The sequence below is a fragment of the Python bivittatus genome, unplaced genomic scaffold, assembly GCF_059951505.1.
Source record: "Python bivittatus isolate LINGU-HERP-01145 unplaced genomic scaffold, Pbiv_v1 ctg000700_np1212, whole genome shotgun sequence".
Lineage (NCBI taxonomy): Eukaryota > Metazoa > Chordata > Lepidosauria > Squamata > Pythonidae > Python > Python bivittatus.
In genome coordinates this window covers 45,786,003-45,798,787 of record NW_028277098.1, presented here as the reverse complement: position 1 = coordinate 45,798,787, position 12,785 = coordinate 45,786,003, and the positions used below count along the sequence as shown (strand labels likewise).

The window sequence follows — 12,785 nt, the reverse complement described above, 5'->3', positions numbered from 1 at the left end:
AATGACTTAGATAAGACATGGAAGGAATGGTTATCATATTTGTAGATGAAACAAATTGGGTTGGATAACTAATACTCTAGAAGACAGAAATAAAATTTGATAGGTTCAGAAATGAACAGGGATGATCAGGGAACTAGAAACAAAGTTCTATGAAGAGAGATTGAAGGACATGAGAACTTTTAGTCTTGATAAGATTGAATGGAGAGATAACAGCACTCTTCAACTACCTGAAAAGCTGTCATATAGAAAGTATCATTTCAGAGTGCAGAACACAGTGTAATAGATCTAAGTTACAGGAAGACAGATTACCATTGAATGTTGGGGGGGGGGGATGCTCCTAACAGTAACAGCAATTCAAAAGTGGGATCAATTACCCAAAGAGATGTTAAGATATCCCTCACTAGTGAGATTAAAGCAGAGCCAAAACAGCTAACTATTGGGGATGCTTTGATTTGGTTTTCTGCACCAAATGGGGGTTGGACTTGATGGGCCAAATGTTGCCTTCCAACTCTAATACTTTGATTCTATGATTTGCAATTTCAGTTTTATTTAATAAAGAATCGAAAGAAATCCTTGGTGGCCAAAGTAGCTGAAGAATACAGGTGTTGATGCAAGTAAGTGTGCTTGAACTAAAAGGCTGTTGCTTCAAGCTCACAGTATCACAATAATAGCTTTCTTAGCTTGAATGGCCCAAATAAACCTGTCACAGTACTAGGTGTCACAGTAATTCAACAGCTAATTTTTTTTTACTTTTTCGGTTTTTATCTCTTTATGGGACTCTTCCACTTAAATAGAACTGTAATTTTAATCACAGTTATTATACCTTAGATCATAATTAAATTTGTACATTACAAATGCATCATGAAAAGAGAAATTAGCTTTGCATTAACAAAAATAATGGGGAAAAAAGAGGAGAGGTTGTATTTGTCTCTGCATCTTAGTATGTGCTCTCTGCATGACCTACTTTATAACAACAGCAGAAGAACCAAGCTGATTTTTTTTTTTTTTTGGTTAACTCTCTCAAATTGGCCATGAATGCTGCCTACTTGTTCATTTGTAAGTATGTTTTTAAAATAGCACCTGTATCTCTGAGGATTGAAGGGATATTTTCCACCTTTTCTTTCTCCATAGATAATTAGCACCATGGAGCCTCAGGTGTCAAATGGCCCTACATCCAATACAACCAATGGTCCTGCCAGCAACAGCCGAAATTGCCCTTCCCCTATGCAGACAGGGGCAGCTACAGATGACAGCAAAACCAACCTCATAGTCAACTACTTACCCCAGAACATGACCCAAGAAGAGTTCAGGAGCCTTTTTGGGAGCATTGGTGAAATAGAATCCTGCAAGCTTGTAAGAGATAAAATTACAGGTAAATTTATTTGTTTGCTTGCTTGCTTCTGTTACTATATTTTCTTGTAAGATGGTTAAAAGTACATGCAAATGCTAACAAATCATATTTTAGAATGTAGAGATTTTGTGCCTACCATTCCTTATTATTCTCTCATTTGTACAAACCTCAGTGATGTGATAGGTTGAATATCATATATGAATAAATATGTGAAAAGGTGGAAGTGTGATCTGAAGCTTGGCTCTTTGTGAAATTCTAGAGTTGAATGAAACTATATTATCCAGGCAAGCAGACAGGTAGTAAAGTTATGGATATATGATGGAAAAGTATACCTTTGCTAGATACTGTGAGCATTATATTGTGTAGGCTAGGTGGTGAATTTGTACCCCACAAAACCAAAACTATATGGCCTTGATTCGAAGAAACAGCTATGAAGTTGCAAACAGCAACTGACTTATCCAATGTGACCCAGTGAAGTAATGATTTCATCTCATTTTTTAAACATTACCACCATTTTAATATTTCTTTTAATAGAATAGGATTTGCATTCTCTTTTAAGTTGTTTGACTTCATTCTACTTAATCTTTTTGTTTCAGATATTTGTATAACTGAAAATGTGGATCCTTTGTGGATTGTCATAATTATGGATTATTGGATAAAGATCTAAAATAGTCATTTCACTTTTCTTAGGCTTCACAATATCAAAAGTTATTCTGTTTAGTGTCACCTAGGTTTGGATTGTTATGTTAATATGTTCATGTTGCCAAATTACCTACAGGAGGAATCTACCCCAAAATTCTATAGACTTCATAAAAAAGCAAACCTTACTTTTGCTCTTTTTTATTACTATCATTTATTTTACAGTAATTTTAATTGACAGTAGTAACATGTATACTGAGCCTGTGACATCTTTGCATCTAGAAAGCATAAGAGCTTCCCTAAGTGAACAATTATAGAATTAATGATTTGGTGGAAGAGTCAGGAGAATGTCAGGTATCAGTCAAAATGCTGGTAAACTAGGATAGTTCAAAAAAGGGTTTTGTGAAAAGAAGGGGCTATAAAGAAAGTTAAATTGTGTATAGGTCTGGCTTTCTGACTATGAAAGCAAAGACTATTGGAGGCAGAAATAATATTTGAGGGCACAATGTTGGAACTGAGATTGACAAAGGTTACTCTGATGAATGCCAAAAGGGAAAAAGCAAATAAATGAAGAGAAGGGTGGGGAGTACAATTTAGGATGGAAACTTTAAAAATAAAAGCTAGAAATGTGAAGTGTTTCTGAAATATGATACAGCCTGTATAAGAAGGAAAGATGAAGATATGCCAAAGGAAAGACTAATTAAGGGGAATGTGATTGCGTAGATAAGAGGTGATCAGTATAGGGGTGAAAAATATCATTAAATATAAACTGTGGACCAAGGGGCTCCATGTACAGAATTTCCATATACACTGAGGCTTAAATCTCTCTTGTGCAGACTCATTTTGCAAACTCGCACTTTACCCCAAAATGGACTTCCAAAGTTATGCCATTCATTCAGTATACAAAGAAAAAAAATCATAAAAATGGTCCAAACTGTCCACAGCAATTTCTTAATTCCCAGTTATAAAAAGTAATTAAATATTTCTGGGGAATAAGGAGTTTTAAAGATTGCTCAAGTGAAGGAGGGACTCCAGCATCACCAGTGCTGAAAAAGGGCATATAATTTTATGTATGTATGTATGTATGCATGTACGTATGTATTTAATTGATTTATGTCACCAACATATTAAAACAATAAAAACTATTATTAACAAAAAAACATAAAAACAACAATCATCACTGAGGATGAACCCGACAAAACAATATCCATGTTTTTATAAATCACTTCAGAGTTGGTAGGAAAAACAATGGTAAAGAAAGTTGCCATTATATTAGTGTTACTAGATTATAAGGGGCAAATGAAGAGAAAGGAGACTAAGCCAATTAAAATTGAGGATGATAAAAGAACAGTAAAGGGGAGAATAGGAAACGAAGAATGAATAGAGAATGGATTGCAGGTTGTCAGATTAAATCCACTGAATTTCCTTTAAAAAAGTACTATTTATTCCTATTATTTTGTCTTATACCTACAGGGACCATATGTCCTTATAAAGGACAGTCCTTTATTTCAGAAAGCTGTCCTTTAGGCTTATTTAACATTTATTTTCTTGATTTTGCTCTTGTATTTTCATTTGTAAAGCAAAATGATAAACATAAACAATTAAAATTTTTCATCCTTATGAACTTCTTTCAGATTTGCCCACTTTTCAGGTTTGCCCTTTATTTTTTCCAGGAAAATATGGTCACTGTATACTTATACCAAACCTTACTAACACTCACTCAAGAAAGCTAAAAAAAGCAAAAGACAAAAAACAGAACAAAAAAAATCTTAAAAACAATTAACAGTTAGAAGCCTGATGAAGGAGATAAATCTTTACAGATAGTGAGAGCCAAGTGTAACTTGTAAGTAAAGCAGTGCAAGTAGAAAAAGACTTCCTGGATGCCAGGTAGCAGAATCTCGAACAGCATGGAAGTCTTCCAAAAGAGCTCTCTTGTAGGCCCTAACAGCTGGTCAGGTTCTTCAAATAGTCATGTCCAAAGCCATTTAGGGCTTTAAAGGTCAATACCAGCACCCAAAAGTTTACCTAGAAAGTAGTCAGTAGCAATTGCAGAGGTTTCTGTTCAGATCCCTGTACCTTGCTGCCTTATCAGTAGCCCAACTGCAGCATTTTAAAGTGTTAGCAAAATCTGAATACTTTTCAAAGGTAGCCTCACGCAGAATACATTGCAGCCAAGATGAGATGTAACCTTCGGGTCCCCTTGGCTAATCAATGCTTTCTCTATTGTATCACCTGCACTCTAGAAAGGCATCCCCAAGACCCATGTAGCTCCTACTCTGACCATATTCCAGAAATCTTTAATTTCTTAGGCCTTTGGGGAGGCCTATTTGTGGAGCCCTGGGTTGTAGGATTTGTCTGGATGCTTACATTCTTTTTTATTGGTTTTCTATTTTAAATGTAATCCTGCTAGAGTTATTCTGGAATCAGGGAGCTTCTAAATCTGATAATAGCCAACCAATTAAGGTGTGGATAACAAGTTTCTGGAAACTACATTTCACATCCATTCTCCACTACATTTCTTGCCACTGCTACTATCCCTCAGCACCTTTCTCTAGACTTCTCAGCTAATAGTCTTGTCTTCCTCTTTCTGGGTCTGTGGTATACTTTCCGCTTCATTTTTCTATGTCTCCTGTCTATTTGTCTCTCCCTCAGCGCCCTTTCTTTCTCTCTCTGATTTCCTCATCCAATAATCCAACATCCTTCCAACATGTCTCCCCATGCAGACCATCCATTTTTTTTGCTTTTTCTACCTCTCTTCATCAATCCTGTCCTGGTTTTTTTATCCCCACAAAATCTCCAGACACACTTTGGCCACCGTCAAAGTGGAGCAGCGAGTAGAAAGCATCTGCCTTCCCACACAACTGATTTCCACAGCACCTCATGAGGTGTTTGTTGTTGTTTTCTTTCACATTTCATTGTTTGGAGTTTTTCTTCTGAGAGAGAGAGAGCGAGATAACAAGGAGTGTAGATTGTAAATTTGGTGTGCTGCTATGGGTTTCTTACTTGCCTGATCAACCAGAAGAGGGAATGAATGAATGAATGAATGAATGAATGAATGAATGAATGAATGAATGAATGAATGAATGAATATTTCTGATTTACTTCCTGGTTATGTTTTTAAAGCTTTTTATTCTACCTCCATAAAATAGAAAAGAATAAGCATTTCTTTTCCAAGTGTGCTAGGTATAGGGAAAATAAGGGATTTTTTTTATTGAAGGTGGGAGGAAGGAGAGAAGGCATTTATACAGTGAGATAGGTGGTGTATAAATTTGATAAATAAAATGAATAAAAACAAATTTCTTTGACTACATATTTTTCATCCCACTCTGAGGGAATAAGAATAGAGTGGGATGAAAATGGGTAGTCAAAGGAATGCCCTCTCTCCTTATTCTTTTCTATTTCATGGAAGTAAAATAAACCTTTAAAAACATAACCAGGAAGTAAATCAGGAATCTCCTGTATTTTTATTCCGTATGTAAAATCTTGGGATTTGTTCCCTCTTCTGATTTCAGTACCCCCTTTCACTTCCCATTTTTGAGAAGGTGAGGTATAAATAGCATCCATGTGTGAGAGAGAATGAGAATGTATGTTCTGCATCTGGAAGGAGGAGTTTGTGTAAAAGGGAGAGGGAGGGAATGACAGGTAGCAGTCGGATATCTTCTTTTAAAGAGGAGGTGTACTCTCTGAGAGGGGGGATGGAAATTATATTTTAAAAATCAGTTTTATACAAGGAGTTACATAGCTAATCCTATTCATTTATTAATCTTATTGCAAGGAGTTTATAAAGAGTGATTTAAATGTTTATATTTTCCAGTTTGATATTTTTTTAAGAAGTTGCTTGCGGCCATGTCTACCTTTGGGGCCTAGATCTGTCCACACTTGGGATACAATTTACCCACTTTTGGAGTGGCTTTTAGCGTAATGGAAGTTGCATGCCCCTGCTGTGCCTAGTTCTATGGCTCGGCACATTTCAGATATCCACTTTAAAAGGATATCTGAAATGTCAAGATTGTAATTGGTTCTTCATAGGAAGAAGCTGCCTTTTATTGTCGGACTACAGGTCCATCAAACTCATTGCTGCTTGCATTGGCTAACAGCAGCTTCTGGAGCTGCATACAGTAGAGCTTTCTTAAGTATATCTAGAGATGCCAGTGATTATACATTGTACATTTCCATGCAGTATTTGTGTGAGCCATGATAAAAATGAAACATGGCATATCGAAGCTGTTTACTTATGTAACTTAAATATTTATTTAATAAACCTATATAGCTGCCCATCTACCAGAAGGAGCTCTGGGGGATGAATAGGATAATGACACAGTACACTAAAAACAAAAAAAGAACATTGCTTTTCTTGACAATGAGCTATCCAAAGCATTTTGGTTATTGTGCTAATGCATCTAGGTAATCAAGAGCTTCTGAAAAACCAAGGTAAAGTTGCAGTTGATGGATACATCAGCAGGCAATGGACTACCAATTCTATACAGTCTGAAAAAGTCAGGCTCTGGGAAAATTTGCAACCGTTTCACTGGCAGAGATTTGAGTTCGTCATGAACTGTTGATTCAGCCAAATATTGGAAATTTCTGTGAGGGAAAAGGACAGAAGTTCTTCCAGCAATCAAGTATATTGTCAGATGAGGGTAGCCAAACACTGTTCCTTTTTATATTTTCTCCCTTTTTGCTTATTATAAAGTACAGTGCAACTTTACTACAGCATGCTTTAAAATTAGAACATGAGATGTCCCAAAAACAATGATATATGATCACTTACTGTCATTTTCATGGGAATGTGACACTCCAGTTTTTAAAGTATGAAGCTGCTAATTATACCTCCATACATCATACTAACATACAGTATAAAATGTACATTTGGCCACTTAGTGACAACACATCTCAGTGAAAAAACTGCTTTTTATAAGCCTTTCATGAAAGTTTTTTTTAAATGCCACAAAGTTCCTATGAAATGGGAGAGGGAAAATAGGAAAATTCACACCAAACCTAAATAGGACTGTTGTATTTCTAATCCCTCTCCTTCAGTACTTACTGTCACAGGTTTTGGTTTTTTTAAACCATACCCAGTTAGATTTACCCAAACACAAAAGATACACAAAAGTACTGGACCCTAGACAGGTGGTTTTTTATATCACCCTATAAGGGTTGGGGAGATGTTTTATTTTGAAAAAACCAAGATATAAAAGTGAAATTTAAATTTACAAGTCTATATGTGAGTGTTTTGCAATGCCTCTATTTATCCTATTGCTGTTTTTCCTATATTGCTATGCTAATTACTATTACTATAACAATTACTATACTCTATTGCTATTTAATTATTAATACAATATTTCCTCTATACAATACTCTATTATATAACCATTATATAACAATGTTTTCTTTTTACAAACACTGTTCTGCCTTAATTCCTCTCTCTGGAATTTCTTCTGCTTTTTTCTTCTATATTACTGACAGCATGTAGGGTACATGCAACTTTCCACATTGTCCTTTTACACTTGCACTTTTCCTTACTGTGCCTCTATTCTTCTTTTCCTCTGGACCATTCACTCCCTTGGAAGGAGAAATGACTTGTTTTATTTGGCTGCTTTACTCTGTTTGCTGGTGGCTGCAAAACTTCAAAACACACATCTCCTTCATTCTCCTACCACACCTGTTTCAAAGTTGCAGCTTTACTGGCAGTTCTGCTGTGCTGCCAGTGACACACAGGTGCCTGCATTTTTGCTAAGCAGCTTGCTCTTCCACACTTCTCAGGAACTGAATAAGTATAGTTGCGTGGAAACTACCTTCTAGCTGCCCCCAGATACATCTTGCTTTCTGGTCTTCTATGAATGTATTAGGAAATCCCACTTACTAGGGGCATCCTGATAGTAACACCTACCAAATAATCAGTGAAATGCATCAGATTGCATTCACAACAAAACTGCTGCAACTTGTTGCTTGCTTAAAGGGAAAAGTACTATCTTAACACCAAACAACTTTAAGCTGCTTCAGGTATGGGTTGGGATGAGATGAAGGCAACATCATGAGAACATGACAGAAGAGATAGGTTCCCAGTGCATGTTCATGCTGTGATTAGGTACAAGTGGAGAAAGGTCCTTAATCCATACAACATGACATGGCTTGGTTTTTTAATTTATTTATTTATTTAAAGGTGCTGAACAGGTATGTTGCTAAAGAGTTTTCTTGGAGTTATTCCATTTTTTTTTTCATCAAAACAAAAAACTTGGACTGACTTTGTTATATTAGAATGGTCATGTTTGTTCACCATGAGGTTATATATGAAATTGTTACTGATACAATTGTTTGTATTTGTTGCTCAGATCAAGCATTGACTGACATAATAAAAATGTCAGTATTGCTAATGCTGCAAAGAAAGTACTTCAGTTTTAACAACTAACCTCTAAAATAATCTGATGAGAAACTGAGAGATAAAGCTGTTTGATTTATATGTCTTTGAATAGTCCATATTCAGTCTGCTATTTCAAATATTTGCGGAGCTAAATAAATAAATCTGAAATACCAGAACTGAAATGCTGTCAATATACAGTCTTTTAAGAAGTTGATTCATAATGGTGTTTTTGCTTTGAAATAATAGAGGTTTAAGAAAATGTATTATTTCATGGAAAAAATGCAAATGTGATAATATCACACCATTTTGACTGGAAATGGCAGGTTATGAGACACCTTTAATTTAGATTTCAGAACTGAACTTATAAATTTTTATTTTATTTAGAAACTTTGAAAAGCAGATAGAAAATGCTGATGCTGTACATCAGACAAATTGTAGCTATTGTAGAGGATCTGTGACATACAAAATGTCGTAATTCCAGAATATAGGATAAAGAAAAAAAGATAAGACAATAGAAAGATATTTTGCTTCATTTTGCAGGGATGCTTAAAACTAGAACTTCTAGTTGTAAAGTGTTTTATTAAATTCTTCATTTGCACTACCTAATTAATACTAGCATTTCAAATTAACAGTGAAACTGGTCCCGGCTGCATCATTTCATAGCTACAGCGTATTTTGTCCAATAATATAATTGTGGATTTAATCAGCTGTTCCTTCAAAACAAAAACAGAAAAAAATAAAATTCTAGCTGAGGAATTTTCTAGAACAGAGAAGTAGCAATGTTTGAAGAAGGCATCGTAATTCTAGAGTCTGGAACCAATGACTTTAAAAGTAAATTATTTTTAAATATATTTTTCTATATTAATATGAATCTATTTCATAGTCAAGGAATCTAACAGGATCTGAATTTGCTTACTATTAGAGCAGCCATGGAGGAATGTATGTGTGGCTCTCCGGCCAATGGTGAACTATTGAAGGTAGTGGGAACTATAGTTCTGCAATACCTAGGGAGCCAAAATTTTTCCACATGAAAGTTACGTTATAGTACCATACGTTAAATGAAAATGAACTACATACATTTCTTATAAGAAATACATTGCTTGTTCAAATCAGTGTTTCATAATGCTTCTATGTGAAAGGTCTGAAGCTGCCAAGGCTGGAAGTAAAGACCAGTCCTTTTGGTCCTTAAATATACTTCTCAGGTGTAGAAACTTTCTCTCCAGCTGGCCCCAGGAGCACGAGAACCTTTTCAGAAATGGGAATTAAGGACAATAGAAGGATGAGCCATCCCATCTCTAATATTTTCTCTCAGTTGCCCATAGGAATTCTGAGGATTGCAGATTCAAAGTATCTAGGGAGCATCAGGTAAGGAACAACTGTTCTAGGCAAGTAAAGGAAACTTTTGAGATTGTTCTATTTAATATATTAATAATGATTTAGATAGCCTATATTGTAATGACAATATATTATTCAGGAATATTTTAAAATACACTATAAAGAATACTAAAGTAATCACTCCAAACTGGGTGAATCTGCCAAAAGATAAAATGAAAAAGTTAATTCCAGTACAAATAATGCTGGACTCAGAACAGCTTTGGCTATCGTAAAGATCTTGGGATCATAGTGGTTAGATCAGTGAAAGTATTTATTCACATATGCTGTATAAAAAGGTGAAAAAGAACAAATTCCATGTTTAATGTTATTAAGAGATTGAAAATAACAATTTATATCACCCGTACAAGAATAGGTGCCACTATTGAGATCCCAAGCAGAAAAGGTGCTTTGGAGAGCTTATGGGGAGGCTTTTGGCTCCTGGTGTCACCTTCCAAAAGAAGCCATGCATTTTCCTGGGCTCATACATATCTGAATTAACAAAGCAAGATCAAGATGCAATTCAGACACTTATTTTCCTGGGACCACATAGCTGCCAAACAAGTTCAGAATAATATGCAGCTTCTTTAACAAATTGCTGATGCACGCAGCAAACATGCCTTTCAGAAGCACCTTTTCTGCTTGGGATCTGAATAGCTGCATATAGTTAGTCCTTGAACTAATGTAAGTTGCAATCATAATTGGAATGTTATGTACAGTTCTGATTGCTTTATATTTGATCATAAAGGTTTATGTCCCATATTTTTTACTTAGGATAAGCATTAAAATCACCATACATAAAACTTGTTTTACATAAAATAAAAACATGATAACTGGATATTTATAGCTTTCCCTTTAGTTCTAGCATTACCCCTAGCTTTGTCCTCAATCCTGTAAATTTATATTACTTCTTGTCTTACATAATCTGTAACTTATGGTTAGGGCCTCTGCTGCTGCTGCTGCTTTGTGTGAGCTTTGATGGCAGTGTTTGTCAGAATAGCTGGTTAGAAATATAAATAAAAGTGGAGATAATTAAGTATTAATAATGCAAAAAGGAAAAAAATAATTAAAAATTAAATAAGAGTTGAATTGGAAAAATCCCAGTTTTTTCACAAAAATATGCAACTTCTTCACACCTGATATCTGAAGCCTGGAAAATAGATAATATCCCAATATTTTAAGAAGGATCAAGGGGTGATAAAAGAAACAGTTCCTTTACTTTAACATCTATTATTGGCAAAGTGGTAGAAAGTATTACTAAAGAGAAATTAAGCAAACACATAGTAGAATGAGCTTTGCTGAAAAAACTTCTGCAAAGTTTACTCTTGTCCTATTGACAAGGTGGACAAGGATGACGAACAGACACTATATATTTGAACTTTGAAAAAGCCTGTGAAAGTTTATCACCAAAGGCTCCTGAACAAACTCACCTGCATTGGATAATAGGACAGGTCTTTTCATGAAAATTGCAGCTGGTTAAAAAAACAGCAATTAACAATCAGTTCTCACACTGGGGAGATGTGCATACTGTGTTCTTCCAGGGAGTAGTGTTGGGACTGGTGCTTTTTAAATTGAATATAAATTATCTGTAGTTAGGATTGAGCAGTGCAGTATTCAGCTTGCCAATGGTACCAAAGTGTTCAGGGTGGTAAAATCAAAAAGGGATTGTGAAGTACTCCAAAAGGCTTAATGCTAAACTGGCTGAATGGGTTTCAAAATGCCAAATGCAAAAATACATAACGTGCTGCATGCTGGCACAAAAAATCTAAACTTCAATTGAATAGGATCTGAATAGACAGTGATGACTGGGAATGGGATCTTGGCATTACATAGATAATTTGATTAAAGTGTTGAGCCAATGTGGAGCTCCTGTAAAAAGGAACCTTTCTTGGAATTGTTGCCGGGGAGTACAATGCTGTATAATACAAGACCCTTGAACAAATCTGTGGTAAGACCATTCTTGTAGTTTCACCTTATATTTGTTCAGGGACATTATAATATATTGCACTTGTTTCCCTAACAAGTCCAGGAATTTTTCCTTGCTTTATTATGTATAGTTCTGTTCACTGCACCTTAAGTATATTGTGGGACTAGAAAAGGAACAGAAAAGGCAGTGAGAAGGCTAGAGCAGCACCTCTGCAAAGAAAGACAAAGTTCTTTAGCTCGGATAAGAGGAAGCATGATGGAGATATATCAAATCCTTCTCTATGATGTTAGAACTTAAGGTCATCCATTAAAGCAAAATTCAGGTCCGACAAGTTCACTTAGTTAAACTCTAGAATTCTCTGGCAGCATTGGTGGTGATAGTAGCCAATTTAGTTGGTTTTTACAGGAGGCTGGACAGGATCATGGAGAATCAGGCTATCAGTGGCTACTAATGCCGTTTACTACCTCCTGAATCATAAGCAGCACACCTTAAATACCCATTCCTGGGAAACAACATTGGAAAGGGACAACCATTTTCTAGACTGGGCTTGTGAGCTTCCCAAATGAATCACCATTTGGTGAAACAGAATGGGGTGCTGGGAGTTGTTTTGATGCTGGTTTTATGGTTCTTTTGTGCTTTATTGTCTCCTTGTGAGCCACTCAGGGTTATCCTGTATAAGATGGGTGGCTATATGAACTTGTTTAAATAAATAAGTAAACCAAAACTTGGATTAGATGGGCCTACAACCTTACTTGAGAGCCAGTTTGGTGTTAAAGGCAAGAAACCAGGAGACCATGAATTTGAGTCCTGTCTTAGGCATGAAACCAGCTGGGTGACTTTGGGACAGTCACTCTCTCTTAGCTCTATGAAGAATGGCAAATTGCTGCCAAGAAAATTGCATGGACTCATTAATGTAGTCGCCAGGAGTCAATACCAATTCAAAATGCTGGAGGGAAAAGGCCTTATTTATTTAATTAATATATTTTTAAGCCATCTCAGTCAACTAGCACTATGGTTCTGGTAGTTACAAAGATATGCAAAAGTCATTGATCCATATAACCCCACTGTAGAATGTAATCCACATCAAACTCTCTTCCATTTCTGAGACACCATAGTACTTTTTTTCCCAAACACAA

General features: G+C 35.7%; 1 protein-coding gene across 1 annotated transcript in view; it reads left to right on the top strand.

The window, feature by feature from the left end:
- Positions 1-1,136: 1,136 nt before the first annotated feature.
- The window catches only part of ELAVL4 (ELAV like RNA binding protein 4), a 70,658-nt gene continuing 59,009 nt past the window's right edge, over positions 1,137-12,785 (top strand). The window contains exon 1 of the mRNA XM_088153105.1: positions 1,137-1,372. Coding sequence (XP_088009231.1) covers positions 1,144-1,372 — 229 coding nt within the window. The 5' untranslated portion in view covers positions 1,137-1,143. The remainder of the gene's footprint in view (positions 1,373-12,785) is intronic.